General features: G+C 44.0%; 1 protein-coding gene across 7 annotated transcripts in view; it reads left to right on the top strand.

Annotated features, from left to right (window-relative positions):
- Positions 1 to 15,249, top strand: part of LDLRAD4 (low density lipoprotein receptor class A domain containing 4) — a 597,062-nt gene that overhangs the window by 349,374 nt on the left and 232,439 nt on the right. For all 7 annotated transcript variants that reach the window (XM_066246383.1, XM_066246384.1, XM_066246385.1 and 4 more), the window contains one exon: positions 5,902 to 6,042. In XM_066246383.1, coding sequence (XP_066102480.1) covers positions 5,902 to 6,042 — 141 coding nt within the window. The remainder of the gene's footprint in view (positions 1 to 5,901; positions 6,043 to 15,249) is intronic.

Genomic DNA, 15,249 nt, shown 5'->3' with positions numbered 1-15,249 from the left:
ATATTAGTTAAAAAGCACTTGAAAGTTGCTAAAAGAATGTATAAAGTGATTCAGAAATCTATTGTTGATTCAAGATATTTTTTCATAGCTATCATATAGAGAATTATGGCAGAAGGAAATCCCAGTTATTTTATTTAAAAAGTCCCGGAATGCTCAGTGGTTGGAGCATCGCCCTGATCCACAAAGGTTGTGGGTTCAATCCCTGGTCAGGGCACATATGGGAGCAGATCCATCAATGTTTCTGTCTCTCTCCCTTCCTCTCTCTCCAAAATCAATTTTTTAAAAAGTCCTGACTTAAAGGAAAAAAAATGGAAGGAAATACAGTTCATTCTGTATTTTATCCCAATATTATACATCTGAAATCACCATGAATTTGTAGCCAAAATGTTTCCAATATTTAACAACCTTTGATTTCTTTCACCTTCTGACTTGGCAGAAAATACTCAGCAAGTTCCACAAATAATGAACAAAATATAATAAGAAAACATTTTTTATTCTGTCTTCTTTCTCTGACTTGTGTTTTACTTCATTGATGATGTTTCCTCACTCTAGTGTGTCAAAATGTAATTTTGAAGTCCCCAAGTGTTTGAAATATCCCATTGAAAAAAAAAAATTGGAAAAAAATTTGCCATCATTTCTTTAAAATTTTTCTGTTACAATTTCTCTTTGATTGCTTCCTTAGATTACAGTTACTCATATTTGATATTGTGCCACAGGCCACTGAGATTGCTCATTTTGCTTTTGTCTATATCAGGGGTCTCAAACTCGCGGCCTGCAGACTAATCCACGAAGTTCAAAATATTTTGGATAAAATTAAGTAAGCCTAGGGGCCTACTTGTATTTTTCATTTCTCTAGCATCCTAGCTAGATATTAGCTTAGTTAACAGCAGTTGTGATGTGAACTACAGTTTCTGGTCGTTTTGTGACACTGAAAAGTGTTGCGTAACAGTTGCCTTTTGTAGACCTAGTGCGGCCTGCCAAACGGCTGTGATCTTGCTCTGCGGCCCACATGCTGAGTTGAGTTTGAGACCCCTGGTCTATATAGAGCTGTAGCAACCAGGTCCTATATGTGGGAATCTTCAAAATATCTGACATCTATTTTAAGAGATTATTTTCTATTTTGTTTTGTTTTTTCTTAGTAAATTAGCAAATACTAGCTAAACATTTCAATAAAGTACTGTTAGCTAAAGAGAGGGCTTGGTATACATGAGTTAGGTACTTCTCACTAGGTAGTGGTTTTCCATCTTGGCTGCCCTCAGAGTCTTCTAAGGAACTCTAGAAATCCCCACTGCCCAGGCCACACCTCAGGCTAGTGAGAGCTATGGCCTGGGCTGGAGCTCAGCAGCCTGTAGTGTTGAAAGATGCCCAGGTGATTCCAGAATGCAGACACAGTTAGATCCTCTCATATAGGGCTCTTAGTTTGCTTGAAATATTACAACACCCCAATTATTAGAGGGCCATCTCCTACTGTCTTAACACACTGGGCTTTTGGGTACCAAAATGTGGTGGAGATGGCCTTGCAGTGTGAGTCCAGATCAAGTTGGAAGCCTGTCTCTGTTGACACCTATTATGTTAAGTTGGATAGACATTTTTACTCTGGTCTGCAATTTTATTCCAGTTTTAGCATTAATCTTTAACACTTAATCTATAGTAATTTTCTATATCACATTAGGAAGTCAGTAGATTCAAATTTTCAATTTAGTAGTTGGAGATACTTTTAGTTTGATATTCAGCTAATGACTCATGGTTAAGAACATTTAGATTTTAGGTATTTGAAATTCAATGGGTTGATGATATTTCTTTTTCTTTTTCTTTTTTTAAGTGAGAGGAGAGGAGATATAGAGACAGACTCGCGCATGTGCTCCAACCAGGATTCATCCAGCAACCCCCATCTGGGGCTGATACTCAAATAAAATGAGCTATCCTCAGCACCTAAGGCTGATGCTCAGACCAACCAAGCTACTGGTTGCAAAAGGGGAAAAGAGAGAGAGTGGGGAGAGAGAGGGAAAGAGAAGCAGATGGTCACTTCTCATGTGTGCCCTGACCAGGAATTGAACCTGGGATGTCCGCATGCTGGGCTGATGCTCTATCCAATGAGCCAACTGGCCAGGGCTTGATATTTCCATTATCTAAGAAATAAAAGCTTTTTGAGCACATCAGTAGCATTAGCATTCTTAATATGTCCTGAATAATGGTAAGCCTACTGATAAAAACAAACTATGGGCCCTGGCCGGTTGGCTCAGTGGTAGAGCGTCGGCCTGGCGTGCAGGAGTCCCGGGTTCGATTCCCGGCCAGGGCACACAGGAGAGGCGCCCATTTGCTTCTCCACCCCTCCCCCTCTCCTTCCTCTCTGTCTCTCTCTTCCCCTCCTGCAGCGAGGCTCCATTGGAGGAAAGATGGCCCCGGGCACTGGGGATGGCTCTGTGGCCTCTGCCTCAGGCGCTAGAATGGCTCTGGATGCAGCAGAGTGACGCCCCAGAGGGGCAAAGCATCGCCCCCTGGTGGGCATTCCGGGTGGATCCCGGTCGGGCGCATGCGGGAGTCTGTCTGACTGCCCCCCCCCCCCGTTTCCTGCTTCGGAAAAAAAAAATACCAAACAAACTATGTTGAGAACTTTGTTACATTAATGGGCATTCTGATTACAAATAAGTCTTAGACATTTATGAAAGCAGGTTTGGAAACAGAGGCAACGATGGGGAGAGCCTGAGATGAGAGGCAGAAAATTCGGATATGCATCTGGATTTTGCCATTTATTAACATTTGAGCCATGCACGATTACTTAATCTCTGCATCTTAATATTCTCATGTATAAAATGGGAATAAGAATATCTACCCTGCCTGACCTGTGGTGGCGCAGTGGATAAAGCGTCGACCTGGAAATGCTGAGGTTGCCGGTTCGAAACCCTGGGTTTGCCTGGTCAAGGCACATATGGGAGTTGATGCTTCCAGCTCCTCCCTCCATCTCTCTCTCCTCTCTCTCTCTCCTCTCTAAAATAAATAAATAAAAATAAATAAAAAATAAAAAAAATTCTCTTTAAAAAAAAAAAAAAAAAAAAAAAAGAATATCTACCCTAATTACTTCACAGGGTTCTTATGAGGCTCTGATTAGATCATTAATTTATTCAACAAATAATGTGATTCACCAAGTGCCTGTTAAGTTTTTGGGCAGCACTCTAGATGTGAAGGATATAAAGCAGAAAAATTAGTCCTTGGGAGGAGTTAGCCAATATTACTCACTGCTCACCTTTTTAAAAACAAGTTCATATTGTCAGCCCTTTAAAGAGGGCTGCTCCTTCACCTTCACGCTGCCATGCCTCACTACCTGGCACATAACATAGAAGGGGCTAACAAGAAAGGATGACATAGTGTCATTTACGACAACAGGGATGAACCTTGAGAACGTTATACTGAGTGAAATAAGTAAATCAGAAAAAGCTAAGAACCGTAAGATTTCACACATAGGTGGGATGCAAAGCTGAGACTCGTGGACATAGATAAGAGTGCAGTGGTTACCAGGGGCAGGGGGGCGTAGAGGAAGGGGAGGGAGTGGGGGAAGGGTCTAAAGAGGGATACATATAAGGTGACAAAAATGATTTATTTGACTTTGAGTGATGGATACACAGCATAATCCATTGTTCAAATGCTATAGAAATGTTTACCTGAAACCTGTATACTCTTGTGGATCAATGTTACCTTGATAAATTTAATTTTCTAAAAATTAAAAAAAAAGAAGGGGCTAAAATACTGGTTATATGAATGAATGAATCCCATAATTCATTTCTTTAAAAATATTTTGTTAGTCTAGACTGGGTCTCTCTGGAACAGGTTGAAATTAGTCAAGTGTGAATGTGGTTACATTTCCCCACTGGTTTCAAGTACCACACGGACTTGAACATGGTAGTCTAACCTGAAATCCTTTTCTTTTTCTGTGTGTGTGACAGAAACATAAGAGACAGAGAGAAGGACAGGTATGATCAGACAGACAGGAAGGGAGAGAGATGAGAAGCATCAATTCTTCGTTGCGGCACCTTAGTTGTTCATTGATTGCTTTCTCATATGTGCCTTGATGGGGGAGGGGTTGGCTACAGCAGACTGAGTGACCCCTTGCTCAAGCCAGCGACCTTGGGTTCAAGCTGGTGAACTGTGCTCAAACCAGATGAGCCTGTGCTCAAGCCAGCGACTTTGGGGTTTCGAACCTGGGGTCCTCTGTGTTCCAGTCTGACACTCTATCCACTGCACTACCACCTGGTCAGTCCTGAGATCCTTTCAAACCACAATGATTTATTTTTTTAGTTGGAGTTGATTCAATTTAGGTTAGTATTTCCTTTTTTCCAATCAACATTTCAACTTCAGGAAGACTTGTTTTTGGCTTAATGTCCTTTTTTTATGTTTGGTATTAATTAGAACTTCAATTTTGGAGTTCTTTTGGAAAGGAAGATAAATTCTTTCCTTGACATCCTTTTATTCCATTAAGTTAAAAACAAATAAACAATCAAACAAACAAAAAACCCCTCACTTCATAAATGTAATTTCAAACCAGCTAGATTTTCATCTTTTCCACTTTCTGGGAAGAGAGAGTTTGGCTTCAGAGCACTCCTCCCACATGGCCTGGGTCACACTCATCAATTTTTTACCTGGCGATGCAGCTAGCAATGAACTTGTGGCTGTACATTTGGGCTGTGTTCACATTGTCATTCTCAGCTAGGTCAGGAGCTGCGGTTGCTGTCTTTGTACACTCTTTTAAGAGAATGTGAACAAATGGAGAGTTGTAATCTTTCATACTGGGCTATAGAAATAAATACTTTTGAGGATTTAAGTCCTTTCTCTCTACAGCAAGTAAAGGATTATTCTCTTTGCAGCCCCGTGTGTCCTTTAGTGGAGCTGGAGGAGGCATTGGTGTACTGATGCCCAGTCTTTTATTTGAGTAACAGAATTTTTGAGTCAAAAGAAACATGTACTTTATCCAGGCCTGCCACCCATATCCTAGACAGATACAACTGAGGAGAAAATAAGAGGTTGTGATAGTCAGCGCCAGTAGGGGGTCTTGGGACACTGAATTTTTTTCTACCGGCTCTCCACTGAGTTGGGACCATGCAAACCTGTCAGCTTCTGTGGGTGCTCCTAGGAAAAAGTTCACAGATGTTCGATGTGAGTTATATATAAATGTTTATGTGCCCACATGTGTGTAACTGTGTAACTTCCCTTATCCTTAGTTGCTTTAATTGATAGTATTGTGTTAAGTTTACAAATTTATTTTTAAGTCTCACAAAAGTAAATTCCATTTTCAGATATTGATTTGTTCAGAGTTCAGGGATCTCAGGTTCAGTGTGACCTACAGCAATTTGGGTTGGGCTTCACCTTATTCTTTAAAAGTCACTCACATGGCCCTTGGCACAGATGCTTCTTGGGTAGCAGAGAACACATAGTATTTCCCCATGTTTTATGTTATAAAGTCAATACTACCCCTTCCTGGTGTGAAACCTGGTTTTTCTTAGGCTCGAGATGAATGAACATCCGAGAAGTTACATATTTTGCTCCTTGACCTTGGAGGCATAGAAGACGCCCCACAGATTCTTTACAAGGAATATAAGAGCCCCATGGCTATGACTTTTGCTGGCAGGTCATGGGAAGGAAGCACCTGTGTTCCTCATTTGGTGGGTAAGAGATGTGGAGCAAGTACCATAGTGTGGCAGGTCCCAGAGTGCCCCTAGAACACTGTCCTGTGCTTTTTGGAGAAGGAAGGTCCTTACCAGGGTCCCCTTTCTCTGACTTCAGGTTACCAGGCTTTCCAGATAGGCTGAGTTTCCAAACTGTCATGGAATGCAAATGGGGAAGAAAAAAATAACTCAAAAGTATCAAATTTGCTTTGATTACTTCATGCTTTTCACTGTACTTTTTCAGAATGCAAATTTACCTGCACCAGCGGTAAATGCTTGTATCTTGGTTCACTGGTCTGTAACCAACAGAACGACTGTGGGGACAACAGTGATGAAGAAAACTGTCTCCTGGTGACTGAACACCCACCCCCGGGCATCTTCAACTGTAAGTCCCTCCTACTCAGCTTGGCATCACCAAGTTTGCGTTTCTGAAATGGTTAGGAGGTAAGGTCTTGTGGTGGGAAGGGTTTCGGGAGGGTGGTGAGAAGAGATTTGCATTTTCACCAGGAGGATGGTTTTTTTTGTTTTGTTTGTTTCTTTGACAGAAAGATGGTGCGTCTGAAAGTGGGAGTGTGTTTTGTTTTCAGAGATGGCAATAGCACAGTGCTTTGGAATAGGTATTTGCTTTCTATCTTAGAAGCACTGAGTGGGTTTCAAGAAAAAATATTGACTTAGTCTTCTTCCTATCAGTTTTGTAGAATTTTTAAGAGTAATTTTAAGCAATTTTAAATAAGTAATACTAAATAAGCAAAGGAAGATATGTGGAGAATCCGTAATTAATGCTATAATTGAAATAAAATAGAAAACTTTATATTGGACTTGTCAAAGAGGTTCTGATCATGTGTTTTTCTGTTCAGTACTGGATGGAAAGCAACTTAGGTGAGGTGTTTACATGCGGGAGTCCCAAGGTGAGGCTTCGAGCATTCTTGAACTTGAAAAGGTGAAATTAGAGTTTGAAATTCACTGATTTTTGATCTCACGGTTTTTGTGAAGAGGAAAATGAAGGCAGCTTTGAAACATGGCTGAACTTGTCTGAGGAAAAGTGTCTTATGGTTACCCTGGGCTGAGTAAATGGGGTGAGGACGCGAGAGTGATGCTGGGGCAGCGCCCTGTGGGGTGAGCGTGGGGCCGGGGGGGACGGGCCGCAGCGCCCCGTGGGGTGAGTGTGGGGCCGGGGGGACGGGCCGCAGCGCCCCGTGGGGTGAGCGTGGGGCCGGGGGGACGGGCCACAGCGCCCCGTGGGGTGAGTGTGGGGCCGGGGGGATGGGCCGCAGCGCCCCGTGGGGTGAGCGTGGGACGGGGGGGGGGGACGGGCCGCAGCGCCCCGTGGGGTGAGCGTGGGGCCGGGGGGACGGGCCGCAGCGCCCCGTGGGGTGAGCGTGGGACGGGGGGGGGGGGGACGGGCCGCAGCGCCCTGTGGGGTGAGCGTGGGGCTGGGGGGATGGGCTGACCCGCCCCTTGGGGTGAGCGTGGGGCCGGGGGGGACGGGCCGCAGCGCCCTGTGGGGTGAGCGTGGGGCTGGGGGGATGGGCCGCAGCACCCTGTGGGGTGAGCGTGGGGCTGGGGGGACGGGCTGACCCGCCCCGTGGGGTGAGCGTGGGGCTGGGGGGACCGGCCGCAGCGCCCCGTGGGGTGAGCGTGGGGTCGGGGGGGACGGGCCGCAGCGCCCTGTGGGGTGAGCGTGGGGCTGGGGGGACGGGCTGACCCGCCCCGTGGGGTGAGCGTGGGGCCGGGGGGACCGGCCGCAGCGCCCTGTGGGGTGAGCGTGGGGCTGGGGGGATGGGCCGCAGTGCCCCGTGGGGTGAGCGTGGGGCTGGGGGGACGGGCCGCAGCGCCCTGTGGGGTGAGCGTGGGGCTGTGGGGACGGGCTGCAGCGCTGGGCTCTTCCTACCCCGGGGTCTTCTTACCGAGACCCTTGCAGGAGCATTCAGCTCATCTCCCCTGTTCTACTGACCTTGTTTTGAGGAGTTATATTTGTTTTTATTTCAGCTTTAAAATTTTTGTTATGAAAAGTAGTCTACATAAATATTGATACTGTAATGTGAAACGGAAGAGGCTTTCAAAAACAATTTTCTCTATTTTTACTATATTTCTATATTGGGAAAAGCTTCAAAAATGACTGTGCCTAGCAAATTTCAAGCGTGCTATTTACTTCTGCTCAATTCAAGAGTCTAATAGTACTATAGTTTTCCTCAAGTTTTTCTGTTGTGTCAGTTTGCATTTTCTTAGAGTGTTCTCAGAGTCCCATCTTTTACTTGCAGAAGACAATTTGAAGTTAGGCGTGTGTTTCCTGGTGTTTGGTTCATGTGTTTTCTCTGGTGATGGTTCATGCAATAGCCTTTGAGGTCATCAACACTGTAATTTGCATAATGCGTTTTGCCCAGATGCAGAAAACGGGATCCTGAAGTGATTGTCCTGCCTGCTTCCAGCCAGACTGCTGGGTTGGGGTCCTGGCTCTGGCCCTGGCACTGACCCAGTAGTTAGGCAGCTCTGTGGCCTTATCTGCACAATATGACATGAAAATGGGTATTGTGAGGATTAGGTCGACTGGTCCACATAAAGCAATTAGAACAGAATGTTGCTAGTACCTGTTCTAAGATCTTGATATATATAGGTCAGCTAGACTCAAGCCAGGAGGTCTTAGAAGAAGAGCAATGTAAAGTCATTTTCTTGCTTTGTTTTTCTATACCTGAGCAACAGCAAACAGATACATGATAAGCTCTGGAGAGACCATTGGGACTGTGAGTGTTACCTTGACTGGATTTGAGAGTTCTCTGTGGCAAGCAGACAGACCAGACCTTGTGCCCTCTGCCCGAGGGCCCTTCATGCTGTCTCTCTGGGTTCGGAATGCGCTTCTCCTTCGTTTCCAGGCCCCTCCGCTGTGGTGCTCCTCTTACAGTGAAGCCTTTTCTCCTCCTTTCCATCCTCCCTTTCTTGGCAGTGTTCTTTCCTGGTTCTAAAAGCCTATTTTGAGATATCTTTTCCATCTATTATTTATTTATTTATTCATTTTAGAGAGGGGAGGGGGAGAGAAAGAGAGAGAAAGGGGGAGGAGCAGGAAGCATCCACTCCCCATATGTGCCTTGACCCAGCAAGCCTGGGGTTTCAGACTGGCGACCTCAGCGTTCCAGGTCGACGCTTTATCCACTGTGCCACCACAGGTCAGGCTCCACCTATTTTAATAAATGTGAATATTTGATTTTGCTTAGGAGCCAGGTGAAACAGTTACACCTGTAGATGTTTCAGCGTTGCCCAGACAGCTAGCTACAAGAGTTTGCCTTAACAGAGGAATCTGAGTATCCTGTTGGCAAACTCTTGCTCCCTATGTTGAGATATAAATAGAGCTTGTTGTGTCCTTCTAGCTAAAATGGCAGAATATTTGCGATGTGCTCTCTTTAAAGAAGAACAGAGAGCCAGGAGACAATGACAAAGGGCAGGACTATGGCTGTGGCTTCAGGTTGACTTGGGGTCAGTTTCCAGCTCAAGGAGGTGATTGAACCCTTTAAGGCTTAGTTTCTATCTGTGAAATGGGAACAATTTCTACCATATCAGGTTTCTCTGAGTATTTAAATGAAATAATATGTTTCAAAAGAGTAGTCTACATAATCACATCATCCCCATTCATTGTGTGGCCATTTCTTGGGCAGGTACTGTGTCCTCTGTCTTAATGCCAAAGCCATTTTTCTTATGTAACAGGAGTTGCCCTGTGTCCAGAGGTGAGTTCATCCTCAGTGGGTCTGGCTGTTTCCCACTTATTCAGTCCGCAGGGGAAGGCCTCCCAGTTGAAGGTGGCTTGCCCTGGACTAGCTTTCCTCTGGTTCTCCGCAAGCCCCAGAGGAAGCCAGGCCCACTGGTTACCCTGAGACGATTGCTCTGAGATTGTTCTAGCTGGTCTGTTCTTTATGGTCAGGTGCCATTGGGAAAGGCTGTAGCTTCTCTGCTCTTTGATGATGCCAGAGGGTGATCTAATATTGAAAGAGTATGTTCTTTTCCCCATACTCTGTTGGGCAAGAAAACAAGTAAACAAAAGATATTTTACTTCCTATTAATGGCTGTGTAATGAGGCTTAGAGGCTCTCCATTTGTAAGTGGGTTTTAATGTATCTGTCGTGTTAACTCCAGCAGATGGACAGTATGCCCTTCACGGAGGGTGACTCTCAGGATAAAGCTCACCTTTCTTTCCGCCATGATAATTTGAAGTATTATAGGAATTCTTGCCTATAAAATGTTGCATTCCAGAAAAGTAAGTACTGCTTCCTCCTTGTTCCTATATGAGAACAAGATTCTATCACTTGGTTTGCATTGTTCCTACCTAGAAGAAACATTCAATGTTCAGCTGTTTGATTGATTGCACATAGGATAAAACTAGGCAGGCTCTCCTGGATTTCCAGATGAGCTAGAGTCAGTTTTCTGCCTATGTTGTTGGCTGTGGGCATGCACCATGGCTCATATGTTCTGGTCATCTTGTTCTCTCATTTGATATTGGCTGAAATTTAGCATGAATTAAGGTTAGAAAGCTAATGTTACTATCATTTGTGAAGACAGCAATACTACTGATAATGGAAGCCCTTACAGTAGCTGTAAGTATCTTTTCTCTTGCAAAAATGATTTTGGAATGTAGGCTGAGTGTTTTCACCTGCTTCTCTACTTCTTTACTAATTATGGTCAGGGTGAGCACTGACTGAGGTTAGCTTATTTTGCCGTGAGCCCCAAAGGGTTTTGTGCAGACATGGAGGACTGGGCTGGTGTTGATTATCTCACAACAAAAGAACTTCGCTGGATTCATCTCTTTACAGAAGAGAGAAAATGCTATCAGCTGAAACAGCCAGCTTTTCTCATGTCTTTTCTTTTGCTCATCAAAATATTATATTCCCGAGCACTAAAAATGCAAACCACACAAATAAAATTCTTATTTACAAAAGTAAAATTAAGTGTCTTCTTTGGTTATTGTGTCAGGCATTGTGCTGGGGTTGAAGGAAAACATAAATCCTGTTACCAAGGTGCTGAGACTCAAGTTGGGGAACTAAAAGAAATGCTTGTAGAGATAACTGGAAATGAACTCGGTGTGCAGTGCTAAGCCGTTGCAGCAAGTCGTGGCTCAGGACCCGCGAGAGAAACATTCTTGTTGGGCCAGCAATGGTGGCTTTGTGGAGGAGGTGTGCTGGCTGTCATGGATAGGACAGTGTAAGAACAGCCTGGGTGTGGGGAGAATGAGGGCGGGTGCCCTGAGGCTAGAGAAGACCTACATTGCAGGAGATAGAGTTGGAAGGGTGAGTTGGGCCCAGAGAGAAAAGCCAGTATAGGTCATACTACATTTTTTAGCCTTGTCCCTAAAAAGCGACTGACTGCCTAAGGCATTTTCTGTCATGATTAGGGGAGAGCTATCACAGCTTGCCTGTTGCCCTGGGTGATGCTGGCATTGCTGCTGCCAGCCTTTTACCCAGCGAACCCTCTGCCTCACCATTCCTACAAAGCTGAGTGTTTCCCGTTACACTACATTTTCAAAGCCCCTATAACATATCTTGATGGGGAAGAGCAGAGATCCCTTGACTTGCCAGAAGTAATAATTGAGGACCCTTGCAAAGAGCTGTGCTTTGAAAGTGTTGGCAAAGCTCACCTTCCATAAGCAATCACTGCTATGGAATTCAAGCTACCAGACCATAAGAGTTAAGTCCAAAGTTGACATGAAGCCAGCAGTCAATCAGAACAACTTTTACTGTCAACTTCAGTGGAATTTCTGATTCAGGGAAAATTGGGGGTGGATGAGCTTTCAATCCTAACTGGAGGTGGAAGTTGCTTCTTTATCTCTTTTTAAATATTTTTCAATTACAGTTGACATTCACTATTATTTTATAGTAGTTTCAGGTGTACATCATAGTGATTAGACATTTACATTAGTTTACAAAGTGATCCCCACAATAATTCTAGTACCTACTTGGCAACATACATAGTTTATTACAGTATTGTTGACTATATTTTCTATGCTGTACTTTATACCCCTGTGACTATTTTGTAACTACCAACTTGTACTCCTTAATACCTTCAATTTTTTCACCCCACCCACAACCCTTCTTCCATCTGTCAATCATTAGTTTTTTTCTCTGTATCTGACTGTTCCTGTTTTATTTGTTTATTTTGTCTTAGATTTCACATGAAATCATATGGCATTTGTCTTTGTCTAACTGATTTATTTCACTTAGCATGGACCTCTAGGGCCATCCATGTTGTTACAAATGGTAAGATTTCACTTTTTCTGGCTGAGTAATATTCCATTGTATATGAGTACCACCTCTTCTTACTCTGCTCATTTATTGATGGACACTTGGGTTGCTTCCATATCTTGGCTGGAGTAAATAACACTGCAGTGAACATAAGGGTGCATGTATATTTTCAAGTTAGAATCTTGGTAGTTCTGTTTTTTCATTCTTTGAGGAACGTCTGTACTGCACTCCACAGTGGCTGTACCAGTCTGCATTCCCACCAGCTATGCATGAGGGTTCCCTTTTCTCCACATCATTGGCAACATTTAGTGTTTGTTGATTTATTAATGATAGCATTCTGACAGGTATTAGGTGACAGCCCTTTGTGATTTTAAATTGTGTTTCTCTGGTGATTAGTGATGGCCATTTAGGGTAATAACAACCAAGTAAGATAAAATTTCACTTATTAAAATCTGAGCTGTCTTTCTCTTAAACCAGCTCTTCACACCTTCTTCATTTTTTTTCCCCAACAGAACTGGCACCCTGCTTGTTACCTACCTCAAGACATCAGTCACTTTTAGGCGTTGAGGCATACGACACTATATTCACTTTTGGCTATCAACTCTCCACCTCCCAAGTGTATTTTTTTGTTTATTCAATCATTCACTTTTATTCAGATATAATTGACATGCAGATCTATATGTATTTAGCACCAAGTATTTGGGTATTTTTGTTATTTTTGTTTTGTTTTTGAGCCAGGCTCATAACAAGGCCTCACAAAGACCAGACCTTTTTTAAAAAATTATTATTTCAGTAAATATGAACAGTAATTCCCTAATATTATGAAAAATTCTGTTAGAGTTGTATTTTTCCAATTGTCTTATAAATGTGAGTTTTGTTTTGTTCTGTTTACTGTCTGTTTGAACCAGGATCCAAAGAAGCTCGAAACATTGCTTTAAGATAGATTAATGTGACCTAAAGAATATTTTACTCTATAGCCCCCCACCCACCCACACACATAATTTCTTGTAATGTTTTGGTGGGAGGATCTGGACTGTGTGTTCCATAGATTTTCCATGGTCTGGGTCTTGCCGACTGCTTTCCCATACAGTAACTGTATGTGCTCCTCTGTCTCCTATAATTCATGTTAGTTGATGGCTGCTAGGTCTAGAGCTTTGGGGGAGAGTCAGGTTTGAAAGTTGTATGTGTAAAGTGACTTCGTAGATGCTGTTGTCTTCCATCAGGAGGCACGTCCTGTCTGGTTGTCTTCCTCTTATGTGATTGTCATCCATCGTTAGGAGTTGCAAAAATAGTCGTAAGCAAATGCTCTATTCATTAGTGGAGATAACTCTATAAAGAGAAAGTCTCCATCAACTATGTGATTATCACAAACTAAATATCGTATAGGATCAGTTTTATTAATATTGAAAAAGTTTCTTATCACCTTTCAGAGGTATCCAGTGAGTTTTTCTTTATGTGTCATTGTGAACTGATGAATTAATATATACTATTTGCTATATACTGCAACCTTTTGAGAAATTCCCTCTATGTCCTCGGTGACCAACTCCCAGGTCTTAGCCAGAATTCTCTGTTTCCCGATGGCCTGCTTAACTTCAAAGAGCTGAAACTTCAGGAATGCAGGGTTTGACCCCATCCCGTGGTCCCTCGGCATCCAGGAATCTCATGATTCCTGCTCTTCACCTTACCTGATTGATCCTTTTCCTCTCATGCACTTTCAGCTTCCTCCTGTCCCTTGTTGTCACCTATCTACCTCTGACTTCCTGAAGTGCCTTTTTACAGCCCCATGCCTCTAAGCCAGCCGCCCCTGCTGTACCGCCCTGTGGACCCAGGGCTGCACTTTGTACTCCAGCTCCTTCCAAGATGCCCTCAGCTGCCAACAGGCACCGCACCAAGGCTGGTGTGGCCTCCACGGGGGCAGGGCCCACAGCACTCCTGAGAATCCTCGCGTTCCTGCAGCTGGAGCCATCTCCTGCTTTCCTTGCACTTGTCCGGGTCTGCCCCGCTCACCTCGCCTTGTCCTGCTCATCTCTACTGTCCTCCTCCCCCAGTCCCTTTCCCGCCCAGTGCCAGCTGGCCTCCTACTGCATTGGGAAGACGGCTCGACACCCTCTGACCCTGGCCGCCTCCCTCGAACCCCTTCTTACTAACCCCTGCTCTCTCCTCGCTGATCTTGTTGGGTCATTTGTTCATTGCTAAATCCAGTGGATATTTTCCCATTTATTTATTTTTCTAGTCTTTTCTCTATAGTTGATAAGGCTGATCGTCCCCTTTATGAGCTTCTCTGTTCCCTTGGGGACACATGATCTGTAGTTGACTGTTCTCTTTGAACACCTCCATCTGTTCCTTCCCTGTGGCAGCTTCTCCGTCCCTGAGGTGCCGCTCTCAGCTCAGAGTTCCTACTTCCTGCTCTTGCCCGGATAATTCCAGGTACCACCTGGCTTCAAAATCATACCCATATTCTTACCCCCAACTTATCCAGCTACTTCTAAGTCCTCTTGCATGTCTCCCAGACTCGGAGTAACCAAAGCTGAACCAGTCATCCTCCCTCCACCTCAGACCAGCTTCTCCTATGGTGCTTTCCATCTTAGTGTTTTGACCATCTGTCATTCACATTAAGTTGGTCACTTTTCCCGACCCCCTCTCCCCATTGCCAGAAATCATTTCTTCTAGTTAGAACCCTGTAGCATTTTGTGCTCCCTGTAAGTTGTTGGTTGTTCTGCTTGATCTTTACACGTGCACAAGTATTATTTCCACTAGATATTAAGCTCTTTGAAGGCAGAAGCTGCGCTTTCATCTTTGGAAGCCGTGCTTTCATCTTTGGAAGCCGTGACACTCCTAACATAGCATGAACTGTGCATATGGACACTTGAAAAATATTTATTGACTTGAAAACCATTAATCTATCCTTTCCTACTTCCCAGCATGCTGTAAGCATAGCCTTCAAGAGAACAGTGCCTGTAAGAGTTTCTCTGTAGCCCTGATGCCTACTACAGTGCATGGCATATATTGCATATAGTACATGGCATATATTGCATGTAGTATAATGGCATATGTAGCATGTGATAAATGGCATAGATAGCATGTGTTGTGTGACATATATAGTATATGGTGCATAGCCCTGCAGATATTTGCTGAGTGAATGGATGAGCTGATTATTTTAGAAAACTCAAGTGTGGCCAGAGGATGAAAGAGATTTTGTTTCGTGCCCTGTGACCAAAAGTATACTAGACTTTCACTGTACGTCGCTGTCGTCAAGGCTTACAAATCTAGCAGCAGCAGCTTGAGAGACAGTAAACCTTTGGCTTCTGCATGTCTATTTATTATCTAAAGGGCTGGCTCATAGCAGGCCCTGGAGAAAGGTGAAATGTGTCC

This window comes from Saccopteryx bilineata, chromosome 11, assembly GCF_036850765.1.
Source record: "Saccopteryx bilineata isolate mSacBil1 chromosome 11, mSacBil1_pri_phased_curated, whole genome shotgun sequence".
NCBI lineage: Eukaryota > Metazoa > Chordata > Mammalia > Chiroptera > Emballonuridae > Saccopteryx > Saccopteryx bilineata.
The sequence above is the reverse complement of the archived record's forward strand: the minus strand, read 5'-3'. Positions and strand labels throughout refer to the sequence as shown.